The sequence below is a fragment of the Pipistrellus kuhlii genome, unplaced genomic scaffold (genome assembly GCF_014108245.1).
Source record: "Pipistrellus kuhlii isolate mPipKuh1 unplaced genomic scaffold, mPipKuh1.p scaffold_m20_p_2, whole genome shotgun sequence".
In the NCBI taxonomy this organism is placed as follows: Eukaryota; Metazoa; Chordata; class Mammalia; order Chiroptera; family Vespertilionidae; genus Pipistrellus; species Pipistrellus kuhlii.
The window spans coordinates 1,963,600-1,983,836 of record NW_023425515.1 but is presented as its reverse complement, the minus strand read 5'-3'; the positions used below and the strand labels follow the sequence as shown (position 1 = coordinate 1,983,836).

General features: G+C 38.9%; 1 protein-coding gene and 1 non-coding gene across 10 annotated transcripts in view; one reads left to right on the top strand and one right to left on the bottom strand.

The window, feature by feature from the left end:
- Positions 1-20,237, top strand: part of BRWD1 (bromodomain and WD repeat domain containing 1) — an 88,193-nt gene that overhangs the window by 14,515 nt on the left and 53,441 nt on the right. For 6 of the 9 annotated variants that reach the window (XM_045585247.1, XM_045585248.1, XM_045585246.1 and 3 more), the window contains exons 6-18: positions 364-462; positions 811-971; positions 3,157-3,378; positions 7,657-7,757; positions 9,070-9,140; positions 10,656-10,756; positions 12,059-12,099; positions 13,325-13,423; positions 15,543-15,693; positions 16,524-16,658; positions 17,695-17,823; positions 18,024-18,249; positions 18,996-19,181. In XM_045585247.1, coding sequence (XP_045441203.1) covers positions 364-462; positions 811-971; positions 3,157-3,378; positions 7,657-7,757; positions 9,070-9,140; positions 10,656-10,756; positions 12,059-12,099; positions 13,325-13,423; positions 15,543-15,693; positions 16,524-16,658; positions 17,695-17,823; positions 18,024-18,249; positions 18,996-19,181 — 1,722 coding nt within the window. Of the gene's footprint in view, positions 1-363; positions 463-810; positions 972-3,156; positions 3,379-7,656; positions 7,758-9,069; positions 9,141-10,655; positions 10,757-12,058; positions 12,100-13,324; positions 13,424-15,542; positions 15,694-16,523; positions 16,659-17,694; positions 17,824-18,023; positions 18,250-18,995; positions 19,182-20,237 lie in introns of those variants that run through there. The other 3 variants (XM_045585244.1, XM_045585245.1, XM_045585249.1) reach the window with 3 other exon arrangements.
- Positions 12,175-12,313, bottom strand: LOC118725170. Its single transcript, XR_004989901.1, has one exon. It is a non-coding gene; the product is annotated as a small Cajal body-specific RNA 3 (non-coding RNA).

The window sequence follows — 20,237 nt, the reverse complement described above, 5'->3', positions numbered from 1 at the left end:
CATTTGTGGTGGACCTCTTTAAAGGTCCTGGAACCTTTGAGCCTCAGTTACCTCACTTGTAAATTGGCGATGAATACCTACCTCACAGGGTTGTTGTGAGGGTCCATGAGATAATGTATGTGGAAAGCACTTTGGAAATTGTAAAGTGCTACATGGTGTTAGTTGTTGTTGTATCTGAGATGTCTTACATTTTTCCCCCCTCAGAAATAGTCTAATAAACTTCTAGGGCTTTTCTGTTAAAGTATATTATTAGTTGGTAAAACTTTGAATAAACAGTTTATTAAAATATACGTAAGTATTCTATAAAATCTTTCTTGGGGTTAACTTTCAAGATTTTATGTGTATCTAAAATTCATTTTAAAGACTGCAGGCACACAGTGTGGAAGGGCTCTGCCTTTGCTGCTCTTCACAGAGGAAGACCCCCCGAAATGCCCGTGAATTACGGTTACCCACCGAGCCTGGGTAAGTGCGGCTGGCCTTTCCGACTTCCGATGCGTTCTTTTAACTTCTTGACCAGTTTTGTAGCTGCTTTGCTAAAATGTAAAAGGAAGTACTTGGTAGTATGTTGTTTTAGTAGTAACAAGGATCATTTTTCACATTGGTTTTTCTAAAGTAATTTCTAAAAGTAATAAAAATTAATGAAAAACAATTTTATTATAATAAAAAGTCTGTACCAGTGATTGTAGTAGAACAGAACTGGAAAGAAACTTGTATCCTTGTTTCTTGAACGTAGGTTTTTGTTTTGGAGTTCTTCTTAGCTTTTTACATACTGGCACCCCCTTAACCATTTTTATTGTTTTTATTTCCTAGTGGAGATACATCGAGGCAAACAACTCACAGGGTGTTCCACTTTTAGCACAGCATTTCCAGGAACCATGTACCAGCATATAAAAATGCACAGGAGGATTCTTGGACATCTATCTGCTGTTTACTGTGTAGCATTTGATAGGACAGGACATAGAATCTTTACAGTGAGTTAACATTTTAAACTCCATTTGTTATCATCTGGAGCACTTTGGTGTTCACCAGAATCTTTTAAGAAGTCTTAAAAAATACATACATTCCATGTTTCCTATTCTCACGATTTAGATTCAGTAGGTCCAGTGTGGGCCCATAAATTGGCCTTTTAAAAAATATGTTTTTATTGATTTCAGAGAGGAAGGGAGAAGGAGAGGGAAAAATAGAAACATCAGTGATGGGAGAGAATCATTCATCGGCTGCCTCCTATAAGCCTCACACTGGGGATCAGGCCCACAACTTGGGCCTGTGCCCTGACTGGAAATTGAACTGTGACCTCCTGGTTCACAGCTCGATGCTCAACTACTGAGCCATGCTGGCTGGGCAAATTTGCCTTTCTAAAAAAATGTTTTTTATTTTATTTTAGAGAGATAGAAACATTGATGAGTAAGAAACCCGATCAGCTGCCTTCTGCATGACCCTATTGGGGATCCAGCCTGAAACCTGGGTTGTACCCTGACTGTGAATTGAACCCCAGTAGCCCCTTGGTTCATGGGTCAGTGCTCAACCACTGACCCATACCAGCTGAGCTATACATGCATTTTTATTAGTTTGCCAGGGGATTCAGATGGGGATAGACATGGCCTTGTGTGGTGGTTGTGAGACATTGATTTAGAGCGGTGGTTCTTGGGCATTATCGTCAAGGATGCTTATGCATTCCTAATACTTTTTAGCCCATTCTGTACCTACTCAGTCAGATTAATTTCTGCTGTGTATTAACCAAAATCAAACCAAAATTCCTCTCACCAATATCCAGTTCTCTACAGGTGATTCGTAATTCATATTCACATTGAGTATTCACCAGTCCAGGGAAATTGATTACTTAAACTTTGAAATTATAAAATATTATTTTATAATTATTATAAAACTATATGTAACTATTTAGAATTTAATTTACATTTTTTAAATTTACATTTTTAATGTTTTAAGGGAAAATTATGATGGACTTATTGTTCAAATTTTATTTCTCAATTGTGAGATTCAGAGTAGATACTCTATTCAAATATTTATGGATGGATGGATGTTGGCTTGTATTATAAGTTTTAGACACTGTTGTTTGGTTATTTAAAATGAGGAAATGAGGGTGCTATTCCATTATTTTTTAGTTATTTTTGGGAGCACCTACTCTTGTATTTCAGCCTGTGAAATGTAGATCTGTCCTAACACATCAAGTTATTTAGCTTAATGTGAACTAAACTGACACTTAACCATTGTTACTGAAATAGGTGAGCCATGAACTTTTATTTTTTAATCCTCATCCAAGGATATTTTTTCCATTGTTTTAAAATATTTTTTTATTGCGCTGGCTGGTTTGGCTCAGTGGATAGAGCATTGGCCTCTGGACTGAAGGGTCCCGAGTTTGATTCAGTTCAAGGGCACATGTCTGGGTTGTAGGCTCGATCTCCAGTGGGAGGGTGTGCAGGAGGCAGCCTATCCATGATTTTCATCATTGATGTTTCTGTTTCTCCAGATCTCTCTGAAATAATAAAAAATATATTTAAAAAAATACATTTTTATTGATTTCAGATGGGAACGGAGAGGGAGAGATAGAAACATCAATGATGAGAGAGAGTCATTGATCGGCTGCCTCCTGCACGCCCTCTATGGGGATTGAGCCTACAAATCTGGGTTTGTGCCCTAAGACCTGCTGTGCTTCATGGATTTTAGAGTGAGTAGAATGAAGGAAAGAAGGAATGGGACAGAGAGATAAAGAGACAGAAGCATCAATGTGAGAGAGACATGATAGGTTGCTTCTGACAAACACCCTGATTGGGAATTGAACCCGAAACCCTCCGGTGTGCAGTCTGACACACTAACCACTGAGCAACACTTGCTAAGCGAGCCATGAACTTCTAGTTGGACTTACTACTGGGTAGAGAATTTTGGGAAGATAGTATTTATAATATGATCTGATTCATAGAAATGAAAGCTTCACAATATCTTTAGGTAGACATTCTTCAGTTTGAAGAAAAAACTTTGTAAGTTTTCTTAGCATGAATCTTATAATCTACAGAAAATTCTACAGTTGGAAAGAGGAAGAGTTATAGATAACTTGAGTGACATGTAAATGGTACTCTTTTAAATGATGTGAAAGGCTTCCAAATTAACATTTATTTTGGGATTTTTTTTCCCCCTTAGGGTTCAGATGATTGTTTGGTGAAGATTTGGTCAACACACAATGGCCGCCTATTATCCACATTAAGAGGTCATTCTGCAGAAATTTCAGATATGGCAGTAAACTATGAGAACACAATGATTGCCGCAGGGAGCTGTGATAAAATAATTAGAGTGTGGTGCTTGAGAACTTGTGCCCCAGTTGCTGTGCTCCAGGGACACACAGGGTCAATTACATCTTTACAGGTAAACTCATGCTCATGGGCACATTTGTATACTGTCTCCTTTTCTTTTAAAGCTCTTGCTCTTTGGAGATAAGAAAGAGTAAAATGCTTAGTAATTATATTATCTATTTTTTAAAAAATAAATTTTTATTGTTCTTATTATTACAAATGTTCCTTTCCCTCCTGCCCCCCACCATTGCTCTCCTCCACCAGGTTCCCACCCCACCCTCTGCCCTTTCTCCACTCCCCATTGTCCTCATCCATAGGTGCACAGTTTATGTTCAGTCTCCTCCCACATCCCCCTCTCCCCTTTTCCCCAAGAATCGTCAGTTCATTCCCCTTCCATACCTCTGATTCTATTATATTCAAGTTATATTGTTCATCAGATTTTTTTTTTTAAATTTCCTTGGTTTTTAGATTCACTTGTTGATAGTTAACGTATTTGTTGTTCATAATTTTTATCTTTATTTACTTTCTCTTCTGAAAGAACCCCCTTCAGCAATTCATATAATTCTGGTTTGGCAGTGATGAACTCCTTAAGTCTTTTTTTATTAGTGAAGCTCTTTATCTGACCTTCGATTCTGAGTGATAGCTTTGCTGGATAGATTATCTTTGGCTGTAGGTTCTTACTATTCATCACCTTGAATATTTCTTGCCATTTCCGCCTGGCCTGCATGGTTTCTGTTGAGAAATCAGCTGACAATCGTATAGGTGCTCCTTTATAGGTAACTACCTTCTTTGCTCTTGCTGCTTTTAATATTCTCTCTTTGTCTTTTGCTCTTGGAATTTTAATTATGATGTGTCTTGGTGTGGTCCTCTTTGGATTCCTTCTGTTTGGAGTTATGTGCGCTTCCTGGACTTGTAAGTCTAATTCTTTCCCCAGGTGGGGGAAGTTTTCTGTCACTATTTCTTTCAGTATGTTTTCGAAATCTTGCTCTCTCTCATCTTCTGGGACCCCCATAATTCTGATGTTGGTTCGCTTGAGGTTGTCCCAGAGATTTCTTACATTATCTTCAATTTTCTGGATTCTCTTGCCTTCTAGCTTCTGCGGAGGAGTGTCTTCTGGCTCTTTATGTTCCAACTCTTTGACTTGATTCTTGCGATCTTCCATTCTGTTTTTAGGACTCTGTATAATATTTTTCATTTCAGTCAATGTATTCTTTATTTCTTGTTGATCCCTTATCATTTCTTGTTGATTCCTTATTAATTTCTAGTTGGTCTCTTTTCATATCCTCATAGGTCTTATCCATCTTTTCTAGGAAATTCTTGAAAAACCTTATAAGCGTAGATTTGAACTCTATATCCAGTTGCTTTTTGTCCTCCATTTCTTTCGTTTGTGATCTATTTCGTTGTCGCATTTCCCAGCTACAGATGGGGTGGAGTTTCAGGGTGGAGCCTACAGCCTTGGTTTCTGTCAGCCCCGCCCTATGCGGCTCCTGGGTCTCAGGGTCCTTCAGTACTTGCTGCATGGGCCTCTGAGAGAAAGGTGCCCTCGATTTTCGCCTGTTACCAAACAGTCTAGGCTTTCCCCCAATGAGCCCGGTATTGGGGTTCAGTTCAGTTGGAAGTGGAGTTGGAGGTGGCGTTCAGAGCAGTCTGGCGCCCCTGTCTCCTTCCCGCCAGGGCAATCCCGCGGCACAGCCAACCATCCCTTCTCTGCGCACAATGTGCGCGCCTCTGGGACCTCCTTTCGCTGCTCCCCCGGGGTTCCGCCTTACAGCCCAGCTCCCTCTGGATGAGCCTGGGTCCCCGGGGTTTGGCCTAGAACTGGGGTTCAGAGCAGTCAGAACTGTGGCCCAGCACAGTCGGAGCGTTTATCTCCTTCCCTCTAGGGAACACCAGCCAGGCACTCAGCCTCCCTCCTCTCCAGCTCTGTCCTCTCCAGCTCCGTCCTCTCCAGCTCCGTCCTCTCCGCTCGCGCGCGCTACGTGTCTCCGCACCTTAGGCTTTTACAGCTCTTCCGCGCTTCCTTCTGGTTTTCTCCTTGCTTCTCGTTGTAGAATTTCCAGTCAGTCGACTTCCTGTAGTTCTGGGTAATGTCCATTTTATATTTTAGTTGTATTTTATTGAAATTGTTGTGTGCGGCTGCGGCCAGGTGTTTACCTGGGCAGCCATCTTGGATTCTTCTCTATATTATCTATTTTAAATCTAGTAATCAAGAAAAAGTATAAAATATATAATTAATCATACTTCATGAATCTTGGAAGAGTGATTTAATAAATATGTAATATGGTTAGAGCTAATTTAAGTGCAGGCTTAATGAATGACTTACTGCTTCCTTTCAGTTTATGGTTGAACTAAATGAGTCAATTACAAGCTGGTGACAGGTTAATAGTTTTTCTACCTTAGCCGAAACCGGTTTAGCTCAATGGATAGAGCGTCGGCTTGGGGACTGAAGGGACCCGGGTTCGATTCCGGTCAAGGGCATGTACCAGTAGGGATGTGCGAGAGGCAACTGATTGATGACTCTCTCTCATCGATGTTTCTAACACTCTCTCTCCCTTCCTCTCTGTACAAAATCAATAAAATATATTTAAAAACAAAACAAAACAAAAACAAAACAAAAAAAACAAAAAACCCTTCTTTAAAAAAAATAGTTTTTCTACCATAAAATTTGTGTATTTTGATAAACTAATTAAAATTGCCAAAGTATATTTAAACTAATTTTTAGTCCATATTCTAGAACTTAAGTTTAAATAGTCACTTTCATCATCTAAACCCTTCATTTTGTATACTTGATGAGATGGAGATTGGAAGAAGCTTCTTTGAAGTCACAGGTTAAATCCTGCCTCCCTTACAAAGTATATAAAGATAACAAAACAGATTATAAACTATACTCTCTGAGATGTCATAATGATAAGCATGTGAATCGTGTAAAAATCACTAAACCTATTTTTTCTTTCTTTTCTGCCACAGGGAGTCCTGGTGTTGCTTTGCTGAGCTCCTCGCCTAGAGTGGCTCATGAGGCAGCGAGTTGCATTTCTTTCTTCCTGGCTTTCCTCCCCATTCTGGGGGAAGGAAAGGTCGCGGTTAAGGTTCTTAGATTAATTTGATTGTTTGGATTGATTCTTGGCTCTTTATCTTACATGCTTCCTTTCAATCAATATTATATATTGCCATCAGACAAATCTTTTTGTTGCCTTTAATGTTTTATTTGATAATTACAGCTCTTACTTTGCTGTTATTGGGCCCAGATTCTCAACTCATTTCACCACCGCTTCCCAAAATGAACACTTTAGTCATATAGGTCTTTCAGTTGCTGTCATATACCATATCCTCGATCAAGTTTGTTCATATTATTTCTTTGCCTAGTATGTGCTTCTTATTTTCTTTGTGTTTTCCTCTTCATCTTTTAAGTCTTCTTGGATATCTCTGGACCAAATCAAACTTCTTTCTCTAGCTTATTTGTGTAGCACAGTTGATATTTTATTAAATACAAATCTCAGTCTTATTCTAAAGTTATAGAATAATTTTTGCATTTTCTTATGTTTATGGGTTTTTAAAAAACGTTTAAATTGTGATTCACTTGGAATTTATCTTGTGTGCAGTCTGGAGGATAGATCCAGCTTTTTCCTCTATCGTTTATCCCTTCACCATTTATGCAAAGATTCATTGTTTGTCCAGCTGATTTGAGCTGGCACCTTTATCTTAAGTCTTATATTAGGGTCCAGTTTGGAGTTTATCTTTTTTCTACTGGTTGATCTGTCAATGTAATTACTCTGGCCATAGTTTTGATTATTGAGGCGTGGCGATGTGCTTTCAGATCCATAGTGCTAGGTCTTTACTTTTTCTTTGTAAAAGTTTTTCTGACTCTTCTTGTTTATTAGTCTTGAAAATAATCTTACTGAGATCACATTACCTTTATAAGTTAAATTGAAATAGAATTTACTTTTTTGTTGTTAATCTTCACATGAAGATATTTTTTCCATTGATTTTTTAGAGAGAGTGGAAGGGAGGGAGGGAGGGAAGGAGAAAGGCAGGGAGAGAGAGACACATTGATCAGCTGACTCCTGCATGTGCCCAACTTTGGCCCAGGATTGACCCTGCAACCCAGGTACATGTCCTTGACCAGGAATCGAACCCTTCAGTGCACAGGCTGCCACTCTAACCACTTACTAACACCAGCCAGGGCAAGATAGACTTACTTTTTTATAGGTTATGTTTTCACTATAATAGTATCACCTATATTTTTGGATTTCTTATATTTTAAGGAGTCAGTTGATGTTAATTTTGAAAAACTCTGAACGCCAACTTTAGTAGAAGCTCAGGAAACTGACTTATATATGTTATTGTTTTTTAGTTTAGCCCAATGGCCAAAGGCTCTCAAAGATACATGGTTTCTACTGGTGCTGATGGGACGGTTTGTTTTTGGCAGTGGGATTTAGAATCTCTGAAATTTAGGTAAGTGACTGTTAGTATTAACGTATTCTTTAATGTTGTTATGGTTTAGTCTAATGAAGTTTGGTTATAAAGAGAAATTATAGATTGTAGTTGGCTTTTTACTTTTGAACTTAATTTTTATTATAAAAATTTTTATTATAAACATTAGGATATGTGCTATATCAACTACTTACTGTTTATAATTTGCTATTTAAATAGTTGGATATGTAAGAGAAGCATAGCTATTCTGTGTCATGGGCACATTTTTGTGAAAGGAAAAAAAAGAGATAGTATGTATGTGAAACATTTTGGAATGTATGATTAGATACATAGAAGTTTAGGCAGGGTCATTGAAGAACCAGGAGCCCTGGGTTTTGGACCTGTGCTGTCCCAATTCAGTACATACATGTGACTATCAAGCACATGAAATGTGGCTATTGTAATTGAGGAACTGAATTAAATTAGATTTGAATATTGATACTTGATTTAGTTATTACAACACAGGCATATTTCAAACCACTTGAATATGTGAATTTAGTTTTTCAGCTGTAAGTTTTAAGAAAACGTAATACAGTATTTGATGAAAATGTTCAAATTAAGGTGTGGTATAAGTATTCATTTTGCTCTGAAAGATTTCAAAGAATTAATGTGAAGGAAAGAAGCTAAAGTTCTCATTAAAATATTAGTAATGTTGTGATATATTGAATATATTGGGTTAAATGAAATAAAGTTATTTTATTTCCTTTTACTCTTTAAAAGGAAATTTCAGAGAGGAAGGGAGAAGGAGAAATTTCAATGATGAGAAAGAATCATTGATCGACTGTCCCCTGTATGCCCTTACTGGGGATCGAGCCTGCAACCTGGGCATGTGCCTTTGACCGTAATCAAACTTGGGACCCTTCTGTCCGCAGGTTGACGCTCTATCCACGGAGTCAAACCAGCTAGGGCTCCTTTTACTTTTAATGTGACTTCTAAAAAATTTAAAGTTATATGTGTGGCTTGCATTCCATTTTTTTTGGACAGTCTGTACCTGGTGGTTTTATGCTCTGTGCTGCAGCCTTGAGAATGGGATCATTTAGACTCCTGAGCTGCAGTCACCTCAGTGACAAGATGGGGTTAGTAGGCCTGCTCTTTTTGTGTAGTAGGATCAGTGTGAAGATGGGGATTGAACAGCCTTCTAAAACCCCTCTAGCTATAATAGCATATGTGGAAATACTTGGTATACTGGGAGGCACTATAGAAATAACATCTTAATATTTAAAGTTAGCTTAAAAATCAATATTTAAACCATGTTAACATGTAGAACTAATGTGTTTTAAAACATCTTTTATAGCGCGCGTCCCTTGAAGTTTACTGAAAAGCCCAGACCAGGTGTTCAGATGCTTTGTTCTTCTTTTAGTGTTGGTAAGCACTTCTTTCAGTTTCACTTTAGCGTTTACTGAATGACCGCTTAGGCTGAGAGCCTTTCTCAGACAGATGGTAAATGACTTTGTTCATTTTTTTTGTTGTTGTTTTTTTGTTCATTTTTTTAAGTTTAATCCGTGATGTTCATTTCAATAGCCGCCTTCCTGTCTTTACTCCCCCCATTCTGCCTGTTTATGATGTTGAGTAGCAATCAGAGTCAGTGGTAGAAGAGGAAGCTCTAGGAGTTCACATCAGTGATTTCTGAGTCATGTGCCCCAGTTGTATGATATACCAAAATTGTGATTTTCCTTTCACAGGCTAAAGGGCATATTTTTGGTGGTTTAAATTGGTTTTCCACACATCTTGGTGAAATTATTCCCCAGTTTCTTTTCTTCCACAGTGAACTTGTGTGTTAACCTTTCTAATTAGGAGAGATCAAGGACGTTTTCCCTATAAAATTCTGAAAACTTCCGCAAGTGAACTTCATACTCCATAGCTAGGCTTTGGGATGTAAAGTTGTCTAGAAGCAGAGCCCCTTTTGCCAAACATATTTTAGAGCCCCAGCACTTAAGATCTTTGCCACAACCAATAAAATGGGGCAATAACGAACACTTCCATATTGAGTTAGCTTTAAAAAAGTAGAGCCCCATCTGATTTCCCCCCCCAGCACCATCAAGTAATTCTTCCACTCCAGCTGGGTTCCCTGCAGTTGAACCCAGTTCAGATATTATCTGCCTAGAGCAGGGGTGGGGAGCTTCTGGCCCTCTGGCCGTCTAAGACCCACGGAATCATTTGGTTGTAGGCCTTGCCAAGGCATTAGGGGTGAGTTAATTAAATGCTTACCACATATAGCAGGCTAATTTTTAAGCTGATAATTTTGTATGGTCTGTGCATGATGTTATCTTTATCCATCGTAATTATTGACAGAAAAAAGGTATTCCGCATCCCTGATCTAGAGGAGAGTGAGATGCTGCAGGTTATAGGCTCAGTCCTCCATGATTCTCCCATTCCCCTTCTCACTTGTGCTTCTGACCTCGAGTATTGTCCACAACTCCTCCTTGTAAGCTCTCTGAAATCTGTCCTTTTGGGTTTTTATAGAGGGTTCCTTACATAGACATAATTGAATAAACCGGTGAGTAGGGCGATTGATTAAGCCCTCCCCTTTCCTCCTCAGGTGCTTTCTAAAAGTCGTTGTATTAATATCAACTCTGTTGTGGTTAAAATGGGTTTAAGACTATCAAGACACCTTTATCACTTTGTCACTTAAGAAATTCCAAAGGTTTTAGGAGCTCTGTGCCATAAATGAGGATGAAGAGCAAATATATATTTCCTATTATATACCTAATTTTACAATGTTATATTAATTTTAAAATGTCTTTATATAGTGAATTGGAAAATGGATCTATTGAAATAAGCTTTTGGGATAAGAGATCTTGCTTAATTCAATATAGAAATTTGGTTTGTGCAGATATTTGTTATAAACTGGATTTTTAAAGCTTAACATTTTTATTTCAGGTGGTATGTTTTTAGCCACTGGTAGTACCGATCATGTAATCAGAATGTACTTTTTGGGTTTTGAAGCACCTGAAAAAATCGCAGAACTTGAAAGCCACACTGTAAGTATTCATGTTTTAAAATTCGGTAGATTAGCCGAAACCGGTTTGGCTCAATGGATAGAGCGTCGGCTTGGGGACTGAAGGGTCCTGGGTTCGATTCCGGTCAAGGGCATGTACCTTGGTTGCGGGCATATCCCTGGTGGGGGGTATGCAAGAGGCAGCTGATCGATGACTCTCTCTCATTGATGTTTCTAATTCTCTATCTCTCTCCCTTCCTCTCTGTACAAAATCAATAAAATATATTTAAAAAAATTCGGTAGATTAATTTTAGTAATATTCCTATTGATATATAGTCGAATATTACTGACAAATTGATAAGGATTTTTAAAAAATTGAATTCATTGGGTTAAGATTTTAACTTAATTGTAGAAGGAATTGTATTTAAATATCTTCACCTGAGGATATTTTTTCCATTGATTTTTAGAGAGTAGAAGGGAGGGAAGGAGAGGAAGAGGAGGAGAGAGAGGGAGGGAGGGATGAAGGGAAGGAGGGAGGGAGAGAAACGTTCATGTGAGAGAAACACATCAATTGGATGTGAGAGAAACACATTGATTGGTTGCCTCCAGCACACACCCCAACTAGGGCAGGGGAACAAACCCGCAACTGAGGTATATGCCCTTGGCTGGGAATCAAACACGAGACCCTTCAATATGCTGGCTGATGCTCCAACCATTGAGTAACACTGGCCAGGACTAAGTCAGAATCTTGATTATGACAGTTGATTTGAGTATGTTAGGTTCTTGAAATCAGAATGTTATTTTATTAATGTACTAGAGGCCCAGTGCATGAAAATCCATGTGCTGGGGAGTTGGGGGTCCCTCAGCCCGGCCCCCCTGCCCTCTCAGTCCAGGAGCCCTCGGGGGATGTCCCACTGAGACGGCTAAGCCGCAGTCTGGCCTCCCTTTGCAGGAGGCACCTGGGCTGATGAGGGGAAGGGGCCTTCCCTATCACCCTGCCGCTGCTGGCTACAGTGGCTGACGCTATCCACTGAGCCAAACTGGTCATGGCGGTGCTTAAAAGTTTATATTTTGACTTTAAACAGATGTCAGTTTTTATGCAGATATTTTACTGCATGTGTCTGTCTGTCTTTGAGATAAGAGGGTCTTAGTAGTCCTGTTAGATTCATAAATAGTCTTTGTACTTAATGTGTAATTCTTGTTTGAATGACAGGCTAGGCAGCACAAATGCAAATCTCTTGCTTTAAAATAAATGTTCTTCTAGCTCTAAAATGGTTTTGTTCTTTTTGTTTGATTATAAATTATGCTGATGATGACATGTGTTTGTTTTTTTGCCTTGAATTAGGACAAAGTTGATAGTATCCAGTTTTGTAACAATGGTGATCGGTAAGTGTGCTTTTATTTGTGGGTATGTATTTATTTTTTTATTTTTTCTTTTTCTTTTTTTTCTTTTTCCCCCAGCTTGTGTGGAGGGGAACGATCAGACTTAGACAGCCGTGCTAAGCCAGACAGAGACCTCCATGTTTATGTAGGATCACTGCAATTTGTAGACAAAGGCATTTTTCATTTGTCTACATGGTTAGTATGTGCAGGTTCCATTATTTGTGGGTATGTATTAGGTATACATGCTGTGCTGTGTATTAGTATAGCTCCGTATTACTGTATGTTGCAGGTACTTATTAGTAAATAAATAGAGGTGGGCAAAAGTAGGTGTACAGTGGTTTATATGGAAAAGATATGCAGGCTGTGCTGCTTATTACAATAGCTGTGTTAGCTGTTCCTGTACTCCCAATTCTGAGCCTATGCTTGCCAACCCCTGTATGAATGAAAAGGGTCTGGGGCAGTGGGAAACATGTGAAATATAAGTTTTAAAATTGTAGTTTCGGCTGTCTCCTGTATCTCCTTTAGTTTACATCAGCTAATTTTTCTTTTCCCCCCCAAACTGCATGAGGATTGCTAGCATAAGATCTTAAAAAAAAAACCTAGGAAGGACATGAGTCCTATAGCAATCTTGTATTAATCATGTCTTTTATTTTCTATATTTTGAACATTAGCTAAATTTTTGATTTACAGAAAAATTAGGTGAAATTTCTTGTTTGAGTAGTTAAATCTTTTCTTATCAATGACTGTGCTGTATCCTGCAATGAAATTATCACTTAAATTATATATATTTTTGTGATTCCCAGTGTTTCTCAAGTGCCTTTCCTAATCTGCAGTTTTTAACATGTGTTAAAAGATTATTTTTACACACTTGCCAGCATGAACTAATTTGAGTTTAAGAATTAAGATGCGTAGAATGGAGCTTTTGCTCCTACTGATTTTCCCAAATGGCCTTTATTTTTCCTATTTTATCCCTACAGGTGCTGTTGTCTTCTCAAAACTCAGTCTGTTTGACAAGCTATTGATTGAGTTTGAAATGTGCTTTATTTCATAGAGCCAGGCAAATCGCAGCAACCCAGATTTTTTTCAGTTTAGCTTTGTCTTCTGGCTTAACACCTATAGATTCATCTGTAGTCAAGATAACCATGTTAAAATTTATTTTTGCTTTGATTTTAACTGTAACTGTTGGTGGCATGTATATGAGTGTGAGGTCTCTTATGTGTGTTTTAAGGTTTTTAAGTGGTAGCAGAGATGGAACAGCACGGATTTGGAGATTTGAGCAGTTAGAGTGGAGAAGCATTTTGTTGGATATGGCTACTAGAATCTCAGGGTAAGTTGAGATGGTTTGTTTAAATGGGTACATCATAAGTACTTGGTCTCTCCCTGGTTTGTTGATTGCTTTGTTCAGGGGACTGGAGATACCTCCTGCCTTGAAGAGCTACGATCGAAGGGAATGGCTACTCCTGCATGTCTGATTCAGATACTTAAATCTCATGTAGCCAAAAGAATGTGTTCTTAACATTTACGTAAGAAAGAACACATAGTTATTCTACTGTTTCTTAAAACATTGACTTTTTCTTAGATATTGCATTTAAAACCACCTATAATTAAAAAAAAAAATTTTAAATTGATTTTAGAGAGGGAGAGATAGAAACATCAATGATGAGAATCATTTATTGGCTGCCTCCTGCACATCCCCTACTGGGGATTGAGCTCACAATCGAGGCATGTGTCCTGACTGGTTCATAGGTTGACACTCAACCACACTAGCTAGGCCACCTATAATTTTAAAAAATTATAGAAATATCTCAGGTATGCCCTGGCTGGGTAGCTTGTTGATTAGATCACCATCCCTACATGCCACAGTTGCAGGTTTGATCCCCTGTCTGGGCATATACAAGAATCAACCAATGAATGCATAAATAAGCAGAACAAGAAAATCCATCTTTCTCCCTCTCTCTCTTTCTTCCTGTCCTTCCCTCTCCATTCTTCTCCCTTTCTCTCCTTTCCTCACACTTCCTTTCTCTAACACTTTTTTTTGCCAAGGGCCATTTGGATATTTATTCAGGTCATACAGAATTACCAACTTAAAAATTAGCCTGCTGCTGCCGAAACCGGTTTGGCTCAGTGGTAGAGCGTCGGTTTGCGGACTGAAAGGTCCTGGGTTCGATTCCAGTCAAGGGCATGTACCTTGCTTGCGAGCACATCCCTGGTAGGGGGTGTGTAAGAGGCAACTGGTCGATGTTTCTCTTTCATCGACGTTTTTAGCTCTCTATCTCTCTCCCTTCCTTTCTGTAAAAAATCAAAATATATTAAAAAAAAAAAAAAAAAGTTAGCCTGCCGTATTTGGTCAAATACTTAATTTACCTACCCCTAATGGCTTGGCAGGGCCAGACCAAATGATTTTTAAAAAAAATATATTTTATTGATTTTGTACAGAGAGGAAGGGAGAGAGAGAGAGAGTTAGAAACATCGATGAGAGAGGGTCATGGATCAGCTGCCTCTTGCATACCCCCTACTGGGGATCTGCCCGCAACCAAGGTATATGCCCTTGACCAGAATCGAACCCGGGACCCTTCAGTCCCCAAGCCGACGCTCTATCCATTGAGCCAAACCGGTCCTGGCCCAAATAATTTCTTAGGCCTTATATGGTCCCTAGGCAGATGTTCCCCACCCCTGCTTTAAAATCACTGGAAAAAATAAACCACCCAAACAACCCAAGCATATCATGCACAAATTTTACTTTTCTGTAGATAAGATTTTTGGAATTAAAAAAAGAATTGCTATAGTAGGGTGACAATATAGTCAGTTTCTCTGACTATATTTTATAGAGAAACTTGGCGTATCGCTTTCATAAAGGCTGTAGTGCTTTGCAGACATATGTATCAAAGACTATACCATGGGATCATAGGAACAGTTTATAGGGAACTATAAATGAGATGAATACAGTCTTGTTTACAGTTTAGCAAACTGTCTGTCAGGCACTTTTCTAGATATTGGATATGAAGATGAAAGTGCCCGAAGGTCTGCCTTTATTTAGTCTGCGTCTGAATCCTCTCTTACTTTGGGTTTTGCCCTAATCTGTTTGTAGATAATCTGTTAAGGTTCACATCTGTTGGACCCTCTATAGCACATGTGTCAAACACAAGGCCCGCGGGCCAAATCCGTCCCGCCAGGCCTTCCAATGTGGCCCGCACCGCGCTGTCATCACTGGACTCCGCTGCGTTTCCATCACAATGACAGTTTATGACTGTTCAGTAAACCATTCGGCCCGCGATTTAGGCTGGATTTTAGATTTTGGTCCCTTCTCTGATTGAGTTCGACACCCCTACTCTATAGAGTTGGCAAGGGAGGGATGTGAACTTGATTTTGGTACAGATACGGAATTGTATACACACTGTATGTAGTCTACCACCCAGTGAATTTACACATTGTGCATTTTTTCTTAGGGACTTAACCTCCGAAGAAGAAAGGTTTATGAAACCCAAAGTAACAATGATAGCTTGGAATCAGAATGATAGCATTGTTGTCACAGCTGTGAATGATCATGTTCTCAAAGTGTGGAATTCTTATACTGGACAACTACTTCATAACTTGTTGGTAGGTAGTTCTTATCCTCCTATCTAATAAAAGGGTAATATGCAAATAGACCAAATGGCAGAACAACCAATCAAAGTGTAATATGCTAATGATATGCTAAGACTGCTCAACTGCTCACTATGATGTGCACTGACCACCACGGGGCAAATGCTCCAACCAGTAGGTTAGCTTGTTGCTGGGGTCCGGCCGATAGGGACTGAGCAAGATGGGCCAGACATGCCCTGGAGCCCTCCCTCGGGCCCTCCCTGGCCCAATCATGCACTGCTGGGCTCCCTCAGCCTGGCCTTTGCTTCTCACACTCCAGGACCACTGGGGGGATGCCAGTTTCAGTCTGATCCTGCAGGCCACTCCCCTTGGGAGGGTGCCAGATGCAGGACTCATGGCTGGCGACCATGGCGAGCCTCTCCCCATCAGGGCTGATTGGGTGTGAGCCCGTGGCAGGCACAGTGGGGCCGCCAGGATGAGCGGGAGCGGCAGGTGGTAGGAGCTGCAAGTGGTGTTGGACTGTGGGTTTCGTTCAATCCCTGCAGACTACCCAGAGGGACCCCACCCGTGCATGAATTTGTGCACCAGGCTTCTAGTTAAATATAACAAATCATGATATTTTGAACTATGATTTTATTTTTAAAGCTATGGAATCATATATACAAATTTCTATTTATTTGATTTATATTATCAAATAAATAGAAATTTGTATATATACTAATATAAGTTACTGTAATTGATACATTTTTGAAAAGTCCTTATATACTAACAAATGGATTTTTAATTAGAAACTTCTAATTTGCAACCCCCCCCCTTCCTTAACTGTATGGCTTTGTTGACTACAGGGACATGCTGATGAAGTGTTTGTTTTGGAGACACATCCCTTTGATTCCAGAATTATGCTATCTGCAGGACACGATGGCAGCATATTTATATGGGATGTTACAAAAGGCACCAAGATGAAACATTACTTTAATATGGTAAGTTAAGTACAGGTTATTTTCATGCATGCTTGAGTTTGTTTCCAGTACTTAGATTGTAAATAAAGTTCAGCCAGAAACACATCTGCCTGTTTTGGCAGTTTATACTTCTAAAAATCAAGGTACTTAAAACCTCATAAATATCTGACAGCCATACATATATACATACATACATGAAATTCTCTGTATAACTGTTTCACATAAGGGAAAGATTTTCAAAATTATCTATTTAATTTTGTGTGTATAGGTGAATGTGACTGTTTGTGTTTAAATTGTTAAAATTATGGTAATTATACACAGTCTGAGACGTCACATGCAGCATTACAAATTTTGCATGGTAGTCAGTCATATTAGTAGAAAGTTTAAACTCCAGAAAAGTATTGATTTTATTAATCTTTCATTATTTACCTTATAGATTTTTAGTCAATAACCTCTTGTTACAAGTTCAAAGTTTATGAATGTGCTTGTCATTCACATAGCAGAAATAAAACCTTCACTTTGGATTGGTTTATGATCCTTTATTCAGTCATTTTGAGGACTAACTTTTAGAACATCTTTCAAGATTTCTTTTAGGCTAGTGGTATCCAAAGTGAATGTCAGCCTTGAGCTGGTGGCTCAGTGGGTTGGAGCATTGTCCCGTACACCACAAGGGGCAGGTCGGTTCCTGGCCGGGCACGTACCCAAGTTTAGGGTTGGATCCCCGGTTGGGGCGCCTGCGGTAGGCAACCAGTTGATGTTTCCCACATCCGTATCTCTCTTTTTCTCCTTCTCCCTCCCTTCCTCCTGCCCCTTCCCCCTTTCTCTGTCTAAAATAATTTTTTTAAAGTTCTTTTCTGAAAATAAAAATTGACATGCTGGATGAAAAATTTGTCTTAACATTTTTTTTTCTACAAGTGATATATCATAGCAAGCTATCAACACAAAAACAGTTAATACAGCAAAGCACTTGCATACACTTGGGCATAACTTTGTTTCTTTGTTAGCATGGGCCAAACTTTTATTCAGTAATGAATGCGCTTTTTCCTGTGTTTCCCAGATCGAAGGACAAGGGCACGGAGCTGTGTTTGACTGTAAGTTTTCACAGGATGGACAGCACTTTGCCTGTACGGACTCTCATGGGCACCTTCTGATATTTGGGTTTGGATGCAGCAAGCCATATGAAAAGGTCATTTTAAGTATTTTCTTATAGCGGGCAAATTAAGTAGTTCTGAAGGATATTTTGAAAATAGGGTGTTAATTTCATTGTTTTTTCTAATTACAATTAACTGCTTAGTATTTGTTTTCCTCTAACATGTATAAACTTCAAAATGTCAATCTGTAAATTTCCTTTTTCTACTTTTTTTTGTTTAAACTTCCCTTTTCTAGATTCCTGAACAGATGTTCTTCCATACCGACTATCGACCACTGATTAGAGATTCTAATAATTATGTCTTAGATGAGCAAACTCAGCAGGCTCCTCACCTTATGCCTCCACCATTCTTGGTAGATGTAGATGGAAATCCTCATCCAACTAAGTACCAGAGATTAGTACCAGGCCGAGAAAATTCTGCCGATGAACATTTGGTTCCACAGCTAGGCTATGTGGCAACAAGTAAGTGCAAAGCCCTTTTTAATGTAATGTTTATCATTTATCTCTAGATACATATTATTGTTTTGAAGCAATTGAGGCTTAAGTTCTGGATCTCATATTCATTTACCCAGAAATTAAAAATATATATATATATTTTTTTTTTATTGATTTTTTTACAGAGAGGAAGAGAGAGGGATAGAGAGTTAGAAACACTGATGAGAGAGAAACATTGATCAGCTGCCTCTTGCACACCCCCTATTGGGGATGTGCTCGCAACCATGGTACATGCCCTTGACCGGAATTGAACCTGGGACCTTTCAGTCCGCAGACTGACGCTCTACCGCTGAGCCAAACCGGTTTCGGCCAGAAGTATTTTAATATGTATTTTCTAAGAACAAAGACATTCTCTTATGTAATCATAAACAATAATCAAAAGCAGCTTTTGTCCGATACTTTAATGCCTGTTACAGCTTTTTAAAATTTTTTTTTGTTGATTTCAGAGAGGAATGGAGAGGGAGAGAGAGAGAGAAAAATCAATGATGAGAGAGAATCATTGATCGGCTGCCTCCTGCACATCCCCCACTGGGGAATGAGCCTGCAACTTGGGCATGTGCCCTTGACTGGAATTGAACCTGGGACCCTTCAGTCCACAGGTTGACACTATATCCACTGAGCAAAACCAGCTAGGGTGCCAATGTAATTTTAATTGTAGATGTCCCCCCCCATTTGTGTAAATTATGATTATGTTGATGATATTGAATTTGCAGGTGATGGAGAGGTAATTGAACAAATTATAAGCCTACAAACTAATGATAATGGTGAAGGAAGCCCAGAGCCCAGTGTTCTTGATGGAATGATAAGACAGTTGCAACAGGAGCAAGATGAGAGGATGGGAGCTGGTCAGGATAATAACCCAAATGTACTTCCAAATGGGGAAGAAACACCACGAAGAGGTAATAAATAATGAGATATATTTTGCCTTAATATGGCTGATTGAAAGTGAAGCATAAATGAAGTCATTGTCAGGTACATATGTGAAAAACTTGAAGTTAGCATGGTATTTTTTTCAATTTAAGTATTAATCTGTAGGTAGCTTTATTAGGTATAAAGTTGATATGCTAACAAACCTCTTTTTTTAACCAATATTTTTTCTTATCGGAGAATTTTCTCTTTAATTTTAATTAATTAATGTATTTTAATCCTCACTTGAGGATATATTGTTTTAAAAATTTATTTGAGAGAGAGCAACATTGATCACTTGCCTCCCACATGTACCCCGACTGGGAATTGAACCCAAAATCTGGGCTTGCGCCCGACTAGGAATTGAATCTACAACCTTTCGATATTATGGGCGATGCTCCAGTCAACTGAACCACTCGTCCAAGGCTAATTTTTATTTTGTAATGGCAAAATAATTTCATAGAAATCTACTCTGAAAAAATTAATTTATAGCTAGTGAAGGCATTCTTTTGTTTGTAGAAGGAAACTTTAAATATATTTGCCAAGTGTACTTTCTTATCTTTTTATTATTCAGTACTGACCTCAGTGCTGAACTACATGATATAAAAATCAGGCTGCTCCAAAGACAGTCACTGCAGGCAGGGAATCAGTGAAAGATGGCATTGGCATATGCAGATCCTGCTAGGATCAATTTATATTTTGTCTTTACCATCTTTGTAGTGTTTGGACCACTGTTTTTTTTTTGTTTTTTTTGTTTTAGGGGGGGAATGTTGGGGGTCTGTTTCTCATTTATAGCTGTGTGACTGACATAGGCCCAAGGTGTTATTTCCCATGTGGACATGACACCACGCCTTTAGATTACTGATTTCACAACTTGTCCGGCTGCACAGTTTCAGCTCATTTACTGTCTTCTTTGTTTCTAGCCCAGTGACTGCAAGTCCATGATTCATTTAAAACTTTTGGGGTTGTCATGCTGTTCGTGGACTAGGACTCTAATAAATACTAATGAGGAATTAAGGTTTATTTCCTGGAAATGTATAGCATAAGGC